This window comes from Echinops telfairi, unplaced genomic scaffold, assembly GCF_000313985.2.
Source record: "Echinops telfairi isolate 266 unplaced genomic scaffold, ASM31398v2 ScPeMD7_7436;HRSCAF=8474, whole genome shotgun sequence".
Classification (NCBI taxonomy): Eukaryota; Metazoa; Chordata; class Mammalia; order Afrosoricida; family Tenrecidae; genus Echinops; species Echinops telfairi.
The window spans coordinates 4888901-4911299 of record NW_022111336.1 but is presented as its reverse complement, the minus strand read 5'-3'; the positions used below and the strand labels follow the sequence as shown (position 1 = coordinate 4911299).

Sequence of the window (22399 nt, the reverse complement as noted above, 5' to 3'; positions counted from 1 at the left end):
TTCATCCTGTTTCTGAGTCCCAATTCCTTGTTGGCACTGTCCAGTTGGACTGCTAACCAACAGGTTGGCAATTCAAATCCACCAACTTCTCTGAGGAAGGATGTATAGCCTTGGAAGCCCAATGTATAGGGTTGCTATGAGTCATAATGGTAGTGGGTGATCTGTGGATCTCCTACTGTTGATTGATCCTGCTCTTGTTGGTAGTTGTGTTCAAGTTGATTCCAACATATGGCAACTCCATAGGCATAAACAAGCATTTTTATAGTGTTTTTAATGCTGTGCCTTTTCAGAAGCAGATCACCAAACCAATCTACCAAGGTGTCTCAGGTGGGCTTCTCATCCCCAACATTTTGGGTAATAGGTTGATGCATCACCATTTTTGCCACTAGAAATACTATTCATAGGAATATCTCTTTCTTGTTTGACTAACTTTACTAGTCCCCATTGTTAACACCAATAAATGTCTGTGATGATTAATCAAGTATTGATTTTATGTGGCTTTATAATCACTGATCTGTCTTGTCCCTTTTAAACTTGAGACAGTGAACTGGGCACATGCACTCAACTCACTGAAATGGAGTTGATTCTAATTCATGGCACCCCTAAATCAGTTTTCAGAGACTGTATTTATTTAAGAAGCAGGTGAGCTCCCATTTCTCCCAAGGGGCAGCTGGTGGAATTGAACTACCAACCTTGTGGTTCGCAGCCCATGCCAAACCCATAGAGCTACCATGGCTCCGTACTGGGCATCCCAACTGCCCTTAAACATATGGCCTTCAAATCCAAGAGAATCTCTTGGGCATACATGGTGCCTTGTTAAATTCAACAACATTTTCAGGTTGACTCTTACCAATAGCATTTCAACACATTTCCATGAAGACAACATCTCTTTGAACAATACAATCTCCCTATTATCTACCTTCCACATCCAAATTCAGAGCCTGCAGGCAATGACTGAACCCACCTTCTATGAGAAAAAAGAGCATTAAGAACGTGTTCTTTTGCCAACAACACAGACAGTCCAAAACAAAACTGCATAAGAAACCACCCTTTCTCAATATACTCACCATTGATAAGTGGCATATGTTAAGTATTGTAAAGAAAAGCTACTAGCTACTAGTTACTTACATACCTCCACAGGAACGTGAGAAAATGATATAGCTCCCTTCACCGTTTTTAATCTTTAATTCCACAGATGCCCTCCTCTCAGTCCTCTCCCTTAATATGAAAAGTTATGGAAACTTTTCAAAGATGTTCTCCCCACAAACAACACGGAGAACTTAATGCTCATGTTTTTTAATTATGTACCCTACTTGCCATTCCCAGTGGAACAGGTCCTACTATATATCCCACGGCTAAACATACTTATTTTAAACTTACCTGAAATTGTTTTCTTATCTCTGTTTCTTGTGGTGTGGATTTGGCCACTTGTCAGAACTACTGGTGAATACTCATTTTCCAACCCAAAACCCGATGGATGCTAATCTTTCATGCATATTCTCTATATTTCAGTGGATGAGATTTTAATAATTCTTGTTTCCCAGCTGGATGGCTCAAAATGTATAGTTTTCTATCTTCTGGGCATGGAGGAGAGCAATGTCTCATTTCCTATCCCACGTTCATGTTAAAAAGTGTAGCTTTTATGTCCTATGACCTGTTGATATGGCCCGCTTTAGTCAGCGTCATTCCATATTCTTTTTAGGCTTCAACTTTCCTCTTTGTTTCTCCCCCTTTTGGATTTTTGATACTTATGTCACAGATCACTTACAGATTTAATCTATTTCCCTTTATAATTGATTTAAAGCAGTGGTTCTCAACAGTCCTGATGCAGGATCCTTTAGTACAGTTCCTCATGTTGTGGTGACCGCCCAACCATAAAATTATTTTCATTGCTACTTCATAACTGCAATTTTGTTACTATTATGAATCGGGCAACCCCTGTGAAAGGGTCGTTCGACCCCCAATGGGGTCACGACCCATAGGTTGAGAACTGCTGATCTAAAGTTTTAGAATGACTGAAACAGAAGGGGATGTTTGCTACCTTGGCTTTGTCTGCCATTTTGAATGGAAACATCCATCATTTATGCACTGTAGCTTCACGATAATTTTAAGTTCCAAACTTTTAAGCTTTACAGTTATTCTAAGTGGCCTTTAGTTCTAATTCAGGATGCAAGACAATATTTATTTTGCAAAGGTAACCCACAAAGCTGGTACACTCAGCCACTCCAACTGTGTCCTTCAGATGCATTGAGGACAGAAGAGGCCATCCATCCTGATAGTGAAATCAGCAAGGCAGTTCATTACCTCAATCTGCACCAAAATTAATAAGACACAGTACCAATCACATCCCCTTATCTTCAAAGCTTTTAAGTACCCTCGGGTGTTTAAGGAGATATTTATATTTTCCCACTGGGATCTTTGCCCAGAAGAAAGACAGCCTGTAGTCCAGCAGGAGCTGGAAATGAACCAGATTTACAATTTTGATCACCTTTTAAAGCAAGACATTTAATTTCATGTTCTGTTATCCATTGTATACAGAATGTAAAGCCAGAATGAAGGTCCATAATCTGGCATAGTGACTTAGATTGGTGCTTTTTCATCAGTTGGAGAAGAAATACTGTGTTAGTCCGCATTGACCAGAGAAACAAAATCATAGACACTCATTTTTTGTTAGAAAGAGCTTTATATACAAGAGCAATTGAATCATGAGAAAACATCCCAGCCCGGTCAAGATCAAGCCAATAAGTCTGATATTGCCCCATATATTGATACTAGTCCATAATTTTTTTCTTTAGACTCACACAGCCAGGCAATGACACCAAATGCAGGAAGATCACAGGCCAGTGGGTGGAAAGTCTTGTGGATCCAGTGGTGGTGTAAGCATCTCAGTGCTAGCAGGGCTCTCCATATGGCTCCTTCAGTTCCAGGGCTCTAGTGTAGCTCCATGTGTCTTGTCAACAGGAATGTCTCACAGGGAGTGTGCATGTGTCCCACCTTCAGTGAGCTATTTATCTCATTAGTATCTCCAAATGAGGTCATCAAGCTGCGACCTGATTGACAAGCTGAACTCCACCCCTTCACTCTTCAGTCTCAAATTGACAACAGATGATGTAGCAAATTTCTTAGTAAAGAAGTGCTCATGGGAAACCTGAAGGTGTTTTGAGTTTCTCCAAAAATAAAGTTTCCTTTTGTGTTTGTGTGTGTGTGTATGAGCATGCATAAGTGTGCATATGTGTGGGGGTGGACAAGAGAGAACTTGGTGGATCACAACTTTATCTATCATTTTGGTCAATATTCATAACAAAATCTTATGTAAATTTTTCATTAATGTATCCATTTTCCTATATCATGTCTTGGAACATATTACCACAAGAAATGTAACTACTAACCATAAGTTTACCTTTATTTCTTGGTTTTAAAAACTATGTAATCACACACATAAGAATGCCCAAATTATATATCATTGAATTTTGCTCATTTCTGAAAAACTGCTAACTTCATACACAGGATTTTCTAGTACTCTTTTCACCCAGCATTTTGATGTCTGTGTTAGTCTTGGTACATTAGAGAAACAAATCCATAGAAACTCATATGTATAAGAGAGAGTTTTATATAAAGAGTACGTGCACATTAAGAAAACATCCCAACCCATTGCTACCCAAGCCCACAAGTCCAACATTAGCCCATATGCCCAACACCAATCCACAAAGTCCTCTTCCATCTCACAAAACACACGCAATGATGCTGACTGCAGGAGGAAAATTGAATCAGTGAAGGTGTAAGCATTTCAGCGCTGGCAGGGGTCTCCACACAGCTGCTCCAGCACCCAGGGCTGCATCAGGGTAGGTCCATGTGGCTTCTCCTCCAGGATGTCTTGCAGGAAGTGAGATTTACCAGCTGAAGCAGGGAACTGGCTAAGGCAGCTGCACCCTAATCGGACCATCAGAAATCAAGAAACCTGAGAACTAGAAGGGAGAGGCATTTATCTCTCTGTCCTTCAATTAACCCCACATGTGTTTATTGGCCAGGTTGGCACAATAAACCTTAACTAACTCAGTGTCTAAATTTTATACTTACTATTCTGTTTTATAAATTGACTCATTTTCACTTATGTTTGTAAGCAATTATTGTTTTGCTTCAATTATATCCATAGTGTATGTTCCTATTTTGCTAGTACACATTCAAATCTGAAATCCTGAAATGACATTCTTGGAACTGCCTTTTGTTGCTCATCCAAAGCACTTTCTCTTAGGCTCTATACCATTAAGTGAAGGGGCAGGATTATAGGGTGTGTCTATGTTCTTCAAATTGAGGACCACTAATCATTTTTAAAACTAATACTTCCAATATGAACACATACAACAAATGAATAGTAATTTTCAAACTTCTCATTTTGTGTTACTCAACATAGTATAAAGCAGTGGTTCTCAATCTGTGGGTCGTGACCCCTTTGGGGGCCGGATGACCCTTTCACAGGGGTCGCCCAATTCATAACATTAACAACAATACAGTTATGAAGTAGCAATGAAAATAATTTTATGGTTGGGCAGTCACCACAACATGACCTGTATTAAAGAGCCTCAGCATTAGGAAGGTTGAGAACCACTGGTATAAATATCTTATTGTAACCTGATTCACATTCCCCTGGTTAGTCATGAAATTGAATTTTCTTTGTATGTGCCCTATCCATTTAAGTAAGGATCCCCCTTTGAAACCCAAAGAGACAGTTATACTCTGTCCTATAGATAGGGTCACTATGAGTTGTAATCAATTTAATGAAAATGAGTTCATTTTTGAGGGGATGAGTGGGGGGTGGGTATCCTTTTAATCCTTTAGGAGCCCTGATGGCATAGTGGTTACACGATGGCCTGTCAGCAGTTCGAAACCACAGGAGAAACACTTTTCTTTCTACTCCCATATACAGTTACAGTCTCAGTTACTCACAGGGAGAGTTCTACCTTGTCCAATGGGGTCACTGTGAGTCGGCATTGACTCAAGGGCAGTGAGTTTGGTGATTTGGTTTTTAATCCTTTAAGTACTCATTCAGATCTTTCATTGTTTTCCCCAAAGAATTTCTTGTTTATCTTTTAATTGACTCGTTTAAATTATTTTTATATTCATATTTATATATTATAAATGTTGCAGTTGTATCCTTTACATTTGAAATTTAAATTTACATTGAAAATTAAAATTTATTATGTGTTTTATAAATGGAAGGCTTTCATTTTAATAACTCAAATTTGTTTATCTGTTCTTATTATAAATTAAAAACATTGTATTTAATATATATTTATGGCACTGTGCATCATGTGTTGAGCTGCTCACAGTAAGAAAGCCGAGGCTGTCTGCTGTAGAGGTTTATAGTTTTGGATTCCCTATGTAGGGTCACTATGAGTCAAAATTGACTTCATGACATTGAGTAAGTATCCCAGTCCAAGATCAGAATGAGTCATTTCTACATTTATTTCTGAAGGTAAATTTTGCTCTGTGAATTTCTGAATACATACATATACATTTTAATCCATTACATATACAAATCCATTAAAGATGATCATATTATTAAGCAAGTAGTCATATGTGTGATAGTCTACCTCAAGGAAAGGCTTTGCAATATGTTTTTATGATTATGTTTGCCACACATTTATTATACCATACAGAGCTGCAAATAGCTTGTACCATACAAAACTACAAATATTCCTATTCTGACAGATGTGTACAGAAACAAAGATATAGCCACTGAAAGGAGAAGTTTAAGTGTATTTATACTGTAAATATGTGCCTACCTAGTAATATGGAAAACATATGTGTGACAATGGTTACTGATGAAGATATATATTGAATCCATGTTTTTATTTCACGTATCACATTGTTCCTATATGATAAACTAATATGTCACAAAATTATTTTAATAGTTCATATAATCAGAATTTAGATTTATATATTCATTATGTATACTTTTATTTACCATTTCCTAGACAGTAGGATTGATAAGTTTTATAGTTAACAAATGAACAATGAGTTTTGTATTTCTTCACATAATACATTTTTTCCTTAAGGATTTCTAATTAAAAGGTATTAGATTATCAAAACGACTACATGCATTGAAATTGATGCCTGCAAATAAAATGGTGAAAGGTGTAAAACTAAATTTTATAGTGTCAAGAGTTTTTACAACAGAAAGCCACTGTCTCAAATTCATTTGCAAAAGAATATTTCATTTGTGGTGCATATTTCTATCTTAGGAAGTCTGGGCATGTTGGCATGAACTATTGTCCTACCTGGAGAAGGCAAACAAGTGGCTAAATGAAGTGGAATCCAAACTGAAAAGCACCGAAAGTATGCCTGGTGGACCTGAAGAAATCGCTGAGGTGCTAGAAGTAAGTTGCACATTAATCTAATTCATGATTTTTTATATGCAGTGTTCAAAGGTGCTAAGTACCAACTAGACAAGAAAATTCAAATTGAACCACAAGGTAGAGATGAGTGGTGATGCCTCATTCAGCAATGGGGATTTGAATAAAACTGCGCTCTTTAAACAGGAGCCCTTGTGGCTTAGCAAGTTACTTGTTGGGCTGATAATTGCAAGATCAGCCATTGAAATTACCACCTGTTGCAAGGGGAAAACTTGAAGCTTTCTACTCCCACAAAGATTAAAATGTCTTAACCCACTGGGATCTACGCTGTTCTGTAGGGTCACTATAAGTCAGAATCAACTCAATGGTAGTGAATGTTTTTGAAGAACCTCCAGGGCTCAGGATTTTTTTTAAATTGAGTTTATCAATAATCTTCCAGAAAACACTTGCCTTTGCTATATTGCTGAATCCTCTGTTGAGACATATTTTTTGCCTATTTAAATGTAGACCTTCAGAGACAGTTTGAATACATAGTTTTCCTCATTTGGAGGAGAACTAAACAGTCTAGTAATAGAAAACATTATTTACAGGTTAAAAGGGTTTCCTATTAAATTAAAACATTAAAAAATTATTGGAGATTTTAAATTTCTTCTTTGCAGAATGTTCTGAGGCGTTAAATGTTCCCACTTTGATATTCAAAATAGATTTTCAATGCTCATCAAAATATTAACGTGATTTCTAGTTTTCTTTTTCTTTTAGTCTTTTGTATAAGAAAGAACTTTATATACAAGAACAATTGGATATTGAGCAAACATCCCAGCCCAGTCCAGATCAAGTCCATAAGTCCGATATTAGCCCATAGGTCAGATAGCAATCTCTATCCATGCGTTTTCTCAGCTGGAAGGTCTCCCAGGGAATCACCCTGAGATGTGTCTACAGTGAGCTATTTATCTCCTTAGCGCCTCCAAATGAGGTCATAAAGCTGTGTCCTGATTGACAGGCTAAACTCCACTCCTTCACTCTTAATCCTCTTAAATAGACAACAGATTATATAACTAGCACAGTGTATTACTTTTATTATTATTTTAAATTCAGCACTTCAAGTCTAGACTTTCTAGTATGTATTATTGTACTCAAAGGAAGAAATCTTTTGTATATAGGTTGCTCATTTAAATGTGCTTGCTTTCTAGTTTGCTTTAATAAATTTTAATAAATAGAAAATAATACAGGATATACATCCAGGCTTAGATTTCTGTTAGCTTGTGACATATAATGTATCATTCTTTCTCTGTGTGCTTTTCACTTAACATGATATAATACATACTTTTGGTTTAAACCTGTGTGTAATGTTGAGCCTGTATATATATTTTTTTCCCCAAAACACTCTGCTTTCAAGTCAAAGCCTACTCATAGAAATCCTGCCCTAATTAGATTTATTGCATTAAACAGGTTATGGAGAAATAGTGGTGTTTGCTTAGAAACAATAGAATAAGAGCCCTAATTATCAGATCATAAATCTAGAGCTCATTTTATTCCATTTTCTTTTTCATTTCCTAAGAGAATTTGACCACAAAAAAAGATTTTAAGGAGCAATAAGGGAGGTATCATATGGAGTATAATTTTGACCTTAACCAATTTTCCATATGAGTGAACAATGTTCACATATTTAAATTTTTTTTAATTGAAAGAAATGTTTGCCTCCATAATATAAATAAAATGGTCAGAGCAATCTATATGATAGTGCAGTTGTCCTCTGAAATGATCACATTCTAAGCTCTGGTGGCCTAGTGGGTTACTTTGGGTACTAGCCACAATGTCAGTAGTTCAAAACTTCCAGCCACTCCATCGGAGAAAGATGAGGATTTTTACTACCATAAAAGATTTACTGTCTCAGAAACTTGTAGGGACAGTTCTACTCTGTCCTATAGGGGCTACATGACTCAATAGCAGTGAGATAGAATTATCTCGATAGCAGTGAGTTTAGTTTAGCTTTGAGTACCCTGCTAAATTCTCAATCTTATATTTTAAATGATACACTGAAGAATGGTGGTATATGCAGAGAGGAATGATAAGAACAAGGTGGGGGGGATCCGAAATAGTAAGAAAAACTATTTATAAAATATGGGGGGTAGAGGGACTTGATAAAATAGGTTGGCTTGTTGACATTATTTGAATTATTATGCAAGCAAAGAGTCAGCTAGAACATGATGTACCAATGATAAAAATTCCTAGATGTCTCGTAAGCTTCCTCCTGAAATTTTCTGCAATTAATTCCTTAATTGTCTTCAGTCCATTTATTCTTCATGACTTTTTGTTCTTCTTATTCTTCTTATCTTTTTATTTTATTCACACTTTAGATAATTGGTAAAGACCTAAAGGTTAAAAAAATAAATAAATAAAATTATAAAGAGAGTTCATGAAAATACACACTTTACAAATTAAGGCTTGTTAAAAAGTTAAAATGTATAAATTATAGGGGAAATTATTGATTATAAATGTTTATGTGGAAAGTGTGTAATCATCTTTAAATTAAAGGTCATAGTCATCGTTTTGCACAGAATGTTTATAATTTAGAATTGTAGTAATTTTTGATAACTTATTTGCCTCAAAATGTAGCAGGATAATATATTGTGAGTGCTCAAAGTTATAGGAATATTAGATAGATAAGAAAATAATACAAATGTGTGTTGGAATATTTATACCTCTTCAATAAAAAAGTACTGCAACATAGAACTGAAACTATTAGAACCTAATGCTCATTCATCTTCCAGAGACATGTTTGACATCCAGTAAGATGATAATGAGTCACTTGTTCTCTAGCATGCCTACGCCTGACACTGAGATGCTTATTGCCTGAACAACATAGCCAGGGAACTTTGTCAATTTTTTACTCGTATTTCAATTAGAGATTTGCCAAGGTGAAAATGACTAAAAATTAGACAATGGCTGAAGCTCACCTGGCTTTATTTCTTCTGAGCTAAAAGAAGACTTCAGGGAAAATGCCAAGGGGACGATGGTAATTGAGATATAGGATTAGGCTCTCAGGTGCTCTCGTGCTTTCTGCTTGGCCTTTTTGATCAAGAAGGCCTGCATCTTCTCATCTTCTTTTTTTTTGCCTCCCAGTCAAAGGATGACTGCTGTCTTTCCAATTATGTATGCATGAAAGTGTGAAGGGAAAAAGAGTTGGTTTTGTTGAGATAGGTTATGCTTTTTTTTTTAATTTAGAAAGGCAACCTCCCCACTACTATTTAGGTAGGCAAACACTGCTCATGTGTTTTTGTTAACATGTATTTCCATCATTATGTCATATCACCATTAGTAGTTGTAAAATAAATTCCTTGAGGCAGTTGACCTCATCCAGGCCCCCTATGCCCCGGGAGCAACATTCCTGCTCAGAGCAGCCAATTGACAGAGACAGATAAAAGGGCCGGCCCCACTATGACCCTCATTAATCTGTAGCACTAAGAGGGACTCGCCAGGAGACCCTGTGTGGAAAATGTGCCAGGTCTGCCCCATGCACAGTGGGGCAAAATGAGAAGGGAGTGCATCAGGGCAGCACAGGGAGTAAAGTAACCATGTCCCTGAGGAGTCCTGAAAATAGACTTCTAACTCAGGGGACAAGGCTTGCCATCTTATCAGACCCAATTGGAAAACACTCATAAGTGTCAGCAGACAGACCTTAACTATCTATCCTACTTTTCCCCATTTTTTCTTTTTGCCCTATGTCTATCAATATAAGATAGGCGGGATGAACAATCCCAAGCAGAAAACAACAGGACCAGTGGTCCCAGGGGGACCTAGGAGAGGAGGGGCCGGGGAGGAGGATCAGGGAGCCAACAAATTCAGGGATAAGGGAACAACAAAATATCTAAAATTGTTGGCAAAGAGAGCATATAATGCCTCGTGGGGTTTGATCAAGTGCAATGTATCCAAGAGGAGTTACTGAGAGCCGAGTGGAAGGTGAGCAAGTTAGTGGGACAGGAGGAAGGTGAAAGGACATAGAGGAAAGAACTAGGAAGCAAAAGCTATTTATAGAGGTAAAGCTGTAGGCATGTATATATGTAAATATATTCATTATAATGAAGGCAATAGAGGCCAATGTACATATATTTATATATTAAGTATGAAGATAGCAGATGGACTTTGGGTCCTTATTCATGGCCCCCCTAAACACAAGAACACTTTCTTCTAACTCATAAGCTTTAGATTAGAGGATATCAAGGAAGAAGGCGGTTGTGATTTAAAACAAATTTTTTTTTAATGTGGCCAGTATACAATGTCTGCTATTAGGCTGGGCAGATTCACATAGCACATCATGATTTTATTTTTAAAAAGAATATAACTAGGATCCTTCATGCTTTATTATCCCAGCTTACATTTTGCTTTTCATGTTTATGACTAAATTATATGGAAATGCGGATATAATGAGTGTTTGGAGTTAATGAAATATATTAGAAAAGAATGAGAAACATAAATTGTTACAAATGTGTTTCAGTCACTTGATAATCTGATGCAACATTCAGAGGATAACCCAAATCAGATTCGAGTGTTGGCACAGACCTTAACAGATGGTGGAGTCATGGATGAACTGATCAATGAAGAACTTGAGACATTTAATTCTCGTTGGAGGGAACTACATGAAGAGGTATGACAATAAGGGTGAAAATATCTTTTAATGTATCTATATAAATGTCTAAGAAATACTTTCATATATTTTAGTAACATATGAGTATATTTTATGCTCATATATTATTTGTAATGAATGCATATTATTTGATTAGTAGCCTAGCTATTGTTTATTCATTTCAAATGATACTAGAGTTCTTAGTTATAGCCAATGAAAATATTTCATATTCCTGAATTCATATTTCTAGCATATTTTAATTAATAAAATATATTTCTCTCAACCAAAGCAAGTTTTGCATATGGTCTCCTAAATCAAGATTTGATTATTGTTAAAAAGAAATCCTATCTCATAAAAAAGTTTAATTCAATATCATATTTACTTAGTGCTTCAACTACAAGCCAAACACTATTCCAATGTTGCTAGAAAGTAAGACAAAATCTAGCATGTAGACACAAATTCATGGACAGTTAATTGATATCAAGTGTGAAAGATCTGAAAACAAATGTTCATGGTCCATATAAACAATAGTGTTAGCATCAGTCACAGAGAATTAAGGAAGCACAGATATAGGATGCTATTTTCTCTGGGTTGGAATAGGAAGATTTTTAAGTTCCTTGGAGAATATTCAATATGAACTAACTTGTAAAAAGTAAGTAAGTGCTAGCCAAATGGCCGTGTGTAGGGCATATCTTGATGTGGCTATTTTTGTATGAGAATCTACAAACCATTTGTTTTTGCAAGAGCCAAAATTTCAATGGAGAGCAAGTGAACCCAAACAAATTGGTCTAAGCAAGATTTCTGAAGGAGATGCATGCTTTACAACACAACTACTGACTATAACCCCATATTCTGGAATGCACTAATAGGTAAAAACTGTGAAAGAGGAGAGAGGGAAGTAATGATGCTATGCTTTGATGAGATTCTAATTCATTTGAGTTACTGGAGAGATGGGTGATTAGAGGCAGTGGGACCTATTAAGAAGTAAAAAAGTGATAAGAAAAGTGTTCCCCTGCTCCCAGAGCCCCTCTTGTGCCCTCTGCTTATACATCTGGACATCATGTAGTTGATTTTACCACTTGGCGATCCCATGTGTGAAGAGTAGAACTGCCCCATAGGGCACACAAGACTTTGACCTTTCAGAAACAGATTGGGCCTGTCTTCCACGGCACTCTGAATGGGTGGGCCCCCCAGTCTTTCATCAGTAGTCTGTGGCTTAAGCATTGGCACCATCTAGAGACTTCTCCTTAATATCATACATGTTGGCAAAAAAGAAATGTTCCGGTATCACAAACAGGACAACGTTGGAAGGCAATTTTGATACCTGGTGCATGCATATAAGCTTCTAATCTATAGGCTGTAGGAGGACCCTTGGCAACATTTTTAACTGCTCCTTTCTCCTTTGTGATGAACTATGTTTCCTAGTGTCTCTGTGAGAAAAATACACAATATACTGCAAGACAATGACTTGCTCTGTTGCCAGCAACATAATGTACATTTGATAAATGATTTCAAATTGTATTTTAGTTTCTTGTAGGGTAGAGTATCTGTCCTAAAGCGATTAGAGTGTGTGGATATTAATGCACACATACCTGATTATTTCTGTGAATTCCACAAAGAGCAGGGTAGTAGGCAAATAGATACATATATTCCATGATGAACCAGGTGGAATGCACAGAAATGCAGCTTCATTAATTGAATAAAATGCAGAATCTTGAGAGAAGGACATTGTCATCAGCCACTGCCTAATAGTAATTCAAGGGAATTTTCCACTTCAATAATTAAGCCCAGCACATAATTTATAGTAACAATAAATAAACTTGAAATAAGTACACTTAAAGTCACTTTCTGCCTTGGCTATGCCTCTGTAAGACATCTAGCCAATAATAATGTGAGAGCTATTTGGAAATGAAAATAAAGCATATTTGGTTCTGTAGAGCTCTGATGAAAACCCACATCATGTCAGAGATATATACTCCTTGAGTTCTGTTGTGCTATTCTTCAATAAGCTATGGTGATTTGAAAGATATGATGTTGAGTTAAAATGATAGGGAGTAGAAGGTTCTCCTAGCTCTCAGGTTATAAGTCAGATAGACCCTTTGATAAATTCCAAGCTAGGTAGGTAGCAGAGAAACACATAATAATGGGTTAGCTGAATCAATCCTTTGGATGTTTGCACTGGATACTTAATTGAAAAGTGAAGAGTCTGGTGCCTTGATGTGGTGTCGATGGAACTCTGCAATAATTTTTCTGTGGGACTGAAGTGATGATTCTTTTAAAATGTGGTTTATTACAGCGATTCAGTCAAAAGAGACTCTGAATTGATTTTAAGCCATAATTGTCTTGATTTCTTTATGTTCACTTAAAAAAGGTTGGTTTTTATTTTCAACTACCCATTCACATGAAGATAAACTTTATCCCATTTTCTTCTCAATTAAATGCCTATAGTAAAAATGTGTAGTTATTTTTCTTTCTTTTTATTGCCTACATATTGCTGCTAATAGCTGAAATTATGCATAGGGAAGGTAACATTCAATTGCCTGCTAAATCAATCAAACAGCCAGCGTTTGTATTGCCTATGAATATTTAACAGAAAGGTTCCATTCCGTTTCTGATTTTGAAGTGTGAGTTGATATCTGGATAGGTAAGAAATTACTACCACTGCTTCAAGAGGCATTTTTCACTCTCCATAATCGTGTGGCACTTTATTTTCTACTCTTCCCAAGCGATGCTTTGAAATATGGCTAGTAACCAGGAAACAGCTCCAAAACTCATATCAAGTCCTGTAACGTTCACAACCCATTGCAATCGTTTGTTGTTGTTGTTAGCCATGGATATAAAATTCAAGCTGTGTTCGTGGTACAGCAAAGTGCAGAGGAACCACAAGGCATAGTCTCCGAGTCACAATCGACTTGAGGGCAGTGAGTGAGATGGACCACCAGGTACTGACTTCTCTGAGTGTCTGACATGCATGTCCACACGCGGTCCTCAAAACAGACCGGTCTTGGAAAGTCTTCCACATGCTCCTTTGGTTGACATGGGAAGAGTGTCAAGATCACACAGTGAAGAAGAGACTGCGGAGCATTGGGCCCACATCTATTTGCACTCATATATGGACACATGGAACTTTGACTGCATATGGGATCCTTGGCTTATCTTAAAAATAAAAACATGATGAGGTGTGAAACTTGCAAGGAACTCATTTCCCAGTTTTTAAGTTCAGCTGACAGCACACGTTTCAAAGTATGAGGACTCCTTGGCTTAAACTACAACAATATTTGGGAATCTTACATGTTAAAGCCACTCTTGGAATTGCAAAGCCTTCAGCACTTCTCTTGATTTCAGACTGTTTCATGTCCCTCGCAGATTATTAATTCTCTCAGTTTTTTCCTTTGAAAGTTGTAAGTTCTAACACTTGACATTAGATATCACACAGAGTAAAAGAGCAGAGGCAGGACCTGAGCAGGTTTCTTCAATAACAACTTGCAAGATGAGTTACCCAAGTAACCCATTGCATTTTTGAGGTAATTTTCCATTTCAATTGTTCACTCTATGTCACATATGTTTTAGCATTGATGAACCAGAATGGAAAAATGCCGATGGAAGGAAACTTATGATGTAATCCTGGGAAACATGTGACATTTCATCAGTCATTTGTTGGGTATTTTATTGGCAAGGTACACATTTCTCAGATAAGAGCACCAAACACACTGTAACTCCTTGTGGGATAGAGAGCCCCATCTTTCTCCTTAAGAGCTGCTGCTAATTTAGAACTACTGACCTTACAGATTGCAATCCAATGCATAACCTTTACACCACCAGGGACTTCATAATTTATCTAAATGCTGATTTCTTAGAAAATACCAAACCGCAATATTAATAGTGATGTTATTGTTGCCCCTTGCCACATGCTAGCTGTTATTCATGGTGTCTTTATACATAATATATCAAAATATTGCCGACTCCTGTGCTAGCTTCATGATCTTTGATATGTTTGAGTCCATTGTCACAGCTTTTGTGTCCATGAATCACACTGAGGATTTCTCTGCTGTGTTTTCCTGGCCCTCTATGTTACCAACAGGGAAATCCTTTTTTAGCGATAATTCTATTCACGAAAGTGAGTGGAAGTCGCATCCTCTTCATTTCTGAGGAACCTTATGGTTTTAAGTATACTCCTTCTAAGAATGCTTTGCTCTTAAAATTGCAATTCAAATGCATATATTAGTTTAGTATGTTCTTTTTCTTTTTTAAACAAAAGTTGTTTGTTTTGTTTTGTTTTGTTTGCTTGTTTAAATTGAGTGAAGGAAAAAGAACACACCGGTTTTCCATTCAACAATTCAGATACATATTGTTTCATCTTATTGATTGTAATCCCCACAAGGTAACACCACTGATCTCACTTCTGTGTTTCCTGTTTCCAATCTTACTTCTTTCCTAACCCAATGAGTGATTTTGTCAAAATGTTTGGCTGGACATAAGAAGTGCACATAATTTGCTCCCTCTATGCTCCACTACATTTATAGATATATTTGCTTCAAAGGTAAGTACTCATGTATGAGATAACCTTTGTCATGCATGCATGCACATGCACACATACATACACACACATATTTCCAAACCATTTTATTAGGAGCTAGTCCGGACATCGTACCATTGTATAGTTCAATGACATCAAGCAATATTATACAATTGCTACCAAAATATTATGTTACATTCCATTGCCCAACTTTTACAAGCGTAACTGAGACCAAAAAACGCATCATAACTTGAGACTGGTACCCTTTAGTAGTCAACGGACATTTGTTAGGTGCCCTTACATCCATTTTGACTAATAGAGGCTCTATATTCAACAGAATAAAGCCCGGCCCAGGCCTCTGTCATCCTCACAAGCATTGCTATGTTTGAGCCCATTGTTGCAGTCCCTGTCTCGATTCATTTCCTTAAGGGTCTTCCTCTTTTTCATGGATCCTCCTCTACTTTACCAAGTATGATAGCTTCCTTGAGGGACTGGTCCATCCCAATAGCATGTTCAAAGTACTAGAGGCAAAGGTTCGCCATACTTGCTACTAGGAAGTATTCTGGCTGAAGGGCTTCCAAAACACATTTGTTTGCTCTTCAGGTGCTACATGGTATCTTAAAAATCTATAGAAATCTTTGCTATGATGGTATAAATCATTCCTTCAATTAAACTTTTATAAATAGTATTCAACTTAGCCTCTACATTTAATCTGTAAAATAGCTTAAATTAGCTTACTTTTGTTTATGTTGAGATGACTCGAACTTCCATTTTCTGTGGTAAGGCACACAAAGTGTTCTAAAACATCCCCTGGAAAAAAAATACCAAAAAATCTGATGTCTTGCCTTAGAGAAATTCAGACTCACGATAGCCGCATATATGGGATGCTAGTGTTACCAACAAATATACTTTAAATTAATTTCTTTCATATTCTTACTTGCAAGAGAATAGGAGTAAACATTTAAAGACCAAAGAACACTATTTAGTCAACGCTGAAACCATAGTAGGTAATGACTTAATGTACCCCTTGTATTTCCCTGGGGCTAGAAACTAATACAATTCTGAAAAGGGGTACATTAAGTCATTTGTTACAACAGCAAACAAAGCCTGAGGTCAAGCAGAGGAAGGGGGCTGAACCAGAAACTACATAAACCTGGGGCTAAATTAGTTATCTGCAAAGTATTTCACAGGGGATATTCTGTCTTTAGAAGGTACTAACAAAAAATATGCCTTGGTATATTCCTGATCTGAGTATAAATTAAATTATAAGAATAATTATAATCATCTGAGCTGGAAATGTGAAAGCATAGGCCTATTCATTTGAGATTTTTTTTAAAAATTGGAATGTATACTTCAATTAAGAGTCAAAGACAGACAGTCAATAGAATGAAGTAATATTGTTCCAGATGTATAGCATCTTAGAACTTTCCAAACAAACTCATTGCTAGTGAATCGACCGTGATTCATAGTGAAAAGAAAATGCAAACCTTTCTTTTTCCCACAGATTGAATTGTGAAAACGGTGAGCACAAAAAAATAAAGTAAAGCCCAACCAATTATAGAGCAAAGTCTGCCAGATTGTTCAAATATTAGATTGGCAGATGTCTTATATAAAATAAATGAATAAAAACTTGCTAAAGAAATCAACACCAAAAATCATCCTGACAGCAGTGAATCTAACTTGTTAAATTCAGGTTTAATGTACTTGACACAAAGGTGCAGGAAAAAACAAGATACTAGGAAATTGGAAGATAATATGCACAACATTTTGCCCCCAAATTAAGGAGGCAGAGTATGACAGATAATCCAAGAGATATGGAGGTGAGATGAAGAAAGTCTAACTTAAGCCTAATGGAATGTTCTGGAAATAAGAATACAAAAATGTTGATGGAAAATTTAGTCATGATAAAGTTGGATACTTTTTTAGACTCAGTGACATAATCCATCTAAATAGGAGGCACACTTTATAAAAGACACTATGTAAAAATAGAAATTCACTTCCACATAGATCACTGAGAGCCTGTGGTATTTCAAAGAAAGAGATAACAGAGAAAACGAGGCCAATCACCTATGATGCATGAAATGTAGATCAACATCTTCCTGCTATTTAGTCCATTTCAAATCATAGACAACCCGATAGGGTTTCTACTCCCATAAACAGTTACAATCTTGTAAACCCACAGGGACAGTTCATCCTCACATCCTTGATTTTTTGAGAAGGAAGGTAGAGACCTTGATGGACTAGATTATATTATTATGAAATTGCATGGTTAATTTTTGAATAATCATTCATTGAGCTTATAACTTCCAAGGAATTAAAGATAAAACAAGTCATATAAAAATATCTCAAAACACACTACAATAGGAAAATAAAAGGTAAAAATACATCAGAAAAAATATGGGATGAGTAGAAATGTGTTTAAAAGATGGTACAGTAAAAAAAGTCAGTAATCAAAAGAAATGTTAGTGATTTACTTACTAAATTCCTCTTATAAAAGCAGAAACACCCAGAATGCATCAAAACAAGGAGATAGGAAATGTCTCATTTATAACAAAGATGCATACAGCAGAAGGAAACATATACTGAAGATCAAATGATAGAAACAGATCCTCTAGTAAGATTTTTCCAAAACTCTTCTATAGTTTAGATTGGATTGTTGGTCATTTTCTTAATTTGTAGAAATTTTATAACGTTTAGATATTAGATGCTTATCAGATGTGTGGTTCCCAAAGATCTTCTTTTGATCTGTAGATTGGTTTTTTCTCACTTTTTAATAAAGTGGGGTTTTTTGATGAGCGAAATTATTGAATTTTTCTCAGGCACCATTGATTAATTTTGTGTTTTCCTGCTCATGCTTTTTGGTGACCTATCATTAAAAAGCAGGTCCCACAGCCTCTTCTAAGCATTGTATGGCATTAATTTTCACATTTGTGTCCTTGCTCCATTTTTTGGTATTTTCTGTTATTTATTTGTTTCTTTGCTTGTTTTTGTATGATGTGAGGTGTGGAGCTGATTCATTCTTCTGCGTGTGAAGGTCTAATACTGTTCATTGACAAAGTTTTTCCTTCTCTATTGGATAGATTCAGCACCCTTGTCGAAATTCCCATTTATCGATTGCACGAACACTTTTGATCTGTCCATGCTTAATGGGATGTTTTTGAAAAAGGTGAACTCTATTTAAAGAATTATGTTTCAGTAATGAATGGATTTTTACTGAAATGGTAGAGAGCTAGTGAACTAAGAATCTGCCATGTTTCAATGTTATCTTCCCTTTGGGTATATATGTATTTTTCTCTTTTTTTCCTAAATAAAAATATATATATATATAATGCAGAGCTTAGTACCGAAGACAATAGTCTCTACTAGCTGGACTTATTTTTTAGCTCCTATTAATCCCCTCATGGACTAATTGTAGCTGCACCATTAGTAAGTTCTGGAAGGGCAAACCGTTTAAATGGAATGAAAGAGAAAGGGGGCAGTGCCAAATTAAAGATTCTATGTATACATTAATGCTCCTGATAGTTGGTGATTATGGACTTGAAACTTGATTCTTATTTACACTCTTTGTTTATTATCCTCATAATATAATTGAATGTATCCTAAAAGAATGAAGAAATTGGCCTTCAGCTTCCTTTCTTTAAATTAGATGCATATTTGAAAGTCATTCGTTTACTATTCATTTTTCCTCCACCATATGTCAGTACGTCCTGGTGATTCTAATTTGAATTTCATATTTTTATTTCATTATTTCTACAACTTAGCAAATTTACACAGGATTCCTTTTCAGCCTTTTAGTTGTTTACCATTTCCTCCAACAAGTAGTCCTAGAGATGTAATTTTTGAGATCCAGTGCATAGAAAAATGTTTCCTAGATGAATACATAATAATTTTAAGATGGAGACAGCAGAGCATTGGACCAAGTGTGGATCTTTCTACGGGGTCACTATGAGTTGGAATCAACTCAGTGGCAATGGCTTTTTTTTTTTTTCTTTTTGCAATGGCAGGGTACTATATGACTTCACAAATCATACACACACGAATTCATACCTTAGTGATATAATTGTATGTGTATGTATGCATAATATTTCAACTAAATTGCTTTTGAAAAATGTTCAGATATTATAGAATTTAGAACTCTTCCTTTTTGTCTCCTTCCAGCTCCTTTCTTCCTACTATCTTTCTCCCTTTATATTTCTCCCTCGCTTCAAACCCTCCTTCCTTCCTTCCTTCCTTCGTTCTGATTTCCCTAAGAATGGCCAAGTAATTATTAATACATAAAAGTGATGTTAATAACATACCTTCCTGGAATATAATTATGCATACTGCAATTTGGTGCTTTCATCCTTTACAATTGAAGAAATGCTTGTAGATATCGGTAATGTTGACTTGGTTTAACACACTCTCATGATTTTTTTTGCCTTTAAAACCTGCACTGTAAAGAGGTGGTTTTGCCAAACATCTGTGTTCAAGGTGACTCTTTTTTTTAGCTGAGTAATGAACTATTCAATTTGCTCTCATAATAATTTTAATTGAGTAATTGGACAAAAATGATTATGTTTTCAGGGGAAAGAACCCACCTGTGTAATATTTGTATACAGGTAATAAATTCAATGGCCCAGTAATCTTTAAGGAAAGAGACATGATAATACACACTATTACCTTTGTTTGATTTTAAACTAGTATTTATGCTTCTATATTTGCTGTGTTTGATTTTGTTAACTGAGAAAAGTATTTTTCTTTTCTGACTATGAATTATGTGAGTTACCTTGATTCTTGTTTTTAATGCTATATTCACAAGCATCTTTTATTTTGAGTTTAATTAGCCTTGATTTTATAGAGAAACTAGAACAAAAATGACCTTCACAAGAACAAAGATCTATGCTAAACATGTTCCATTTTTATTTTAATCACTATGGATCAGAGGGATGTCTTTTTTTTTTTGAACTTTGAAAATAATAATCTCATCATTGAGTTTAGAAGTGATTTACCCTTTTCAGTAAGTAATGTTTTCTGGGTGACTTGCAATGACATTTAAAAAAATTTTAAATTACATTAAAAAAGATCCTTGTTTAACTGTATTTTTGCTAAGTGTGGCATGCCAGCATGTTTTTTGCTCCAAAATAACACGCAAATATACACAAACACATATGTTTGTATATGTGTTTATCTACACGCATCCATAAATATAAAGAGCCCTGGTAGAACAGTGGGTTTTAATCACTTGGGCTGCTACCCCCTAAATCAGCAGTCCAAATCTCCCAAATGTTCCTCAGGCAAAACATGAGGCCGTGGTCTTCCCTCTTAAGGATTTCGAACCCCGGAAACCCTAGGGAGCAAATCTCCTCTGTCCTAGAGTGTCACTATGAGTGGAAATGGACTTCATGGCAGTAAGTATAGATTAACATAGGGAACAGTTTGGCATAGTAGTTAAGCGTTAAGCTGCAAACCAAAAGGTCAGTACTAACTTCTCCACCAGGGAAAGATGTGGCCGTCTGCTATTATAAAGATCAGAGCTGGAAAGCCCTATGGAGCAGTTCTACTCCATGTGATAGGATTTCAGTAAGCCAGCTGACTAAAAGATAAATTTTTTATTAATATAAACATATGTGCATATGTGATTCTACTTCATATCAAATTAAAATTCAAGAATTGTTTATTTATGCTTCACAAATCATACTGGCTTTTGGAAGAACATTAAAATATTTATTAGTAAATGTGAATATGCATGCCCATTTAGTGCATATCCTCCTTAATTTTCTTATCGTTTGGTGAGTGTGCTCATTTCTTCTTGGTAAAGTCTTATGCCTAGCTAATCACCAAAATCACAAAAGGGAGAGGATATAGGAGCTTGGCCTAACAAAACCTGTTGTTGTCTAGTAATTGGGACTCAGAACCACCCTTTAAGACAGAGAACAAATGCCCCCATGGGTTTTCCAGGGCTGTGATCTGTATGGAAGCAGAACTTAAAGTCTTCAGAAGAGACTGTGGAGCAACTAGTGTGTTCAAACGACCTACATTTTGATTCACAGCCAAGAGCTTTAACTACTTCACCACTAGGATACCTTATAGGTACTTCGGTTTTGGTACTACATACCCTGGAGTCAATTCCAACATACAGAGACTATGTGCAACAGGATGAAATACTGCCTTGTCCTGCTTCATCCTCACCATGCCAGGCTTCAGTCTGCGGTCATGGTCACTGTCCTACTCCAGCTCCTTGAATAAGAACTTGACTCTTCATAGTTCCTTCTGATTCTATCTGAGTTTCTAATTCAATAAATTTGCTAAATGTATTTTGAAACATCTCTCTGAATTCTGTTGATTATTCAACTATTAAACCCTATCCTGGACCTTTTCCTGAGTGGGCATTGGTAAAGGTAACCCACTTTGTAAATATTCCCTATGCCCCAGGTCTCTTCTCCAAGGGGACAAGTGCACTGAACTGCTCATTAGAGGCACTAGAATTTGAGTGATCTCTGTACCCCAGAAATAAAGCCCATTTCCAGTCCCTAAACTATTACACTAAGTCAGGCAAAAGGAGAAGCAGTTGTCTTTCAATGCCACGCTTTCTTATTAGAGTAGAACGAACCTCGAAAGGAAACTCCAACAAACTGTTGATGATCCAGAAAATAGCATACTGCTAACCTCAGTGCCTTTCACCTGCACAAGGTCATCGATAGACTACCTACTATGCTACTGTTGCAACCGCTCTAAAGTGTCCAGGTACTCTTGGTCTCTCAAACTGAAGAATGGGCTCCTGGGCCACCAAATGGCTGGCAGAAAGCAAAGTTTATTTGGAAAGGAAAGAAAACCCCTGACACTGAAGGTGGGACTCAGAGAGTTGCCTCTACCTGAATTCTATCTAGGGTTGTTTTTTTTTTTTTTTTTTTTTTTTTTTTTTTAAAT

The 22399-nt window shown here is 36.3% G+C and overlaps 1 protein-coding gene across 4 annotated transcripts in view; it reads left to right on the top strand.

The window, feature by feature from the left end:
• The window catches only part of DMD (dystrophin), a 2430848-nt gene that overhangs the window by 888766 nt on the left and 1519683 nt on the right, over window positions 1-22399 (top strand). For all 4 annotated transcript variants that reach the window (XM_045298663.1, XM_045298661.1, XM_045298660.1 and 1 more), the window contains 2 exons: window positions 6243-6377; window positions 10849-10998. In XM_045298663.1, coding sequence (XP_045154598.1) covers window positions 6243-6377; window positions 10849-10998 — 285 coding nt within the window. The remainder of the gene's footprint in view (window positions 1-6242; window positions 6378-10848; window positions 10999-22399) is intronic.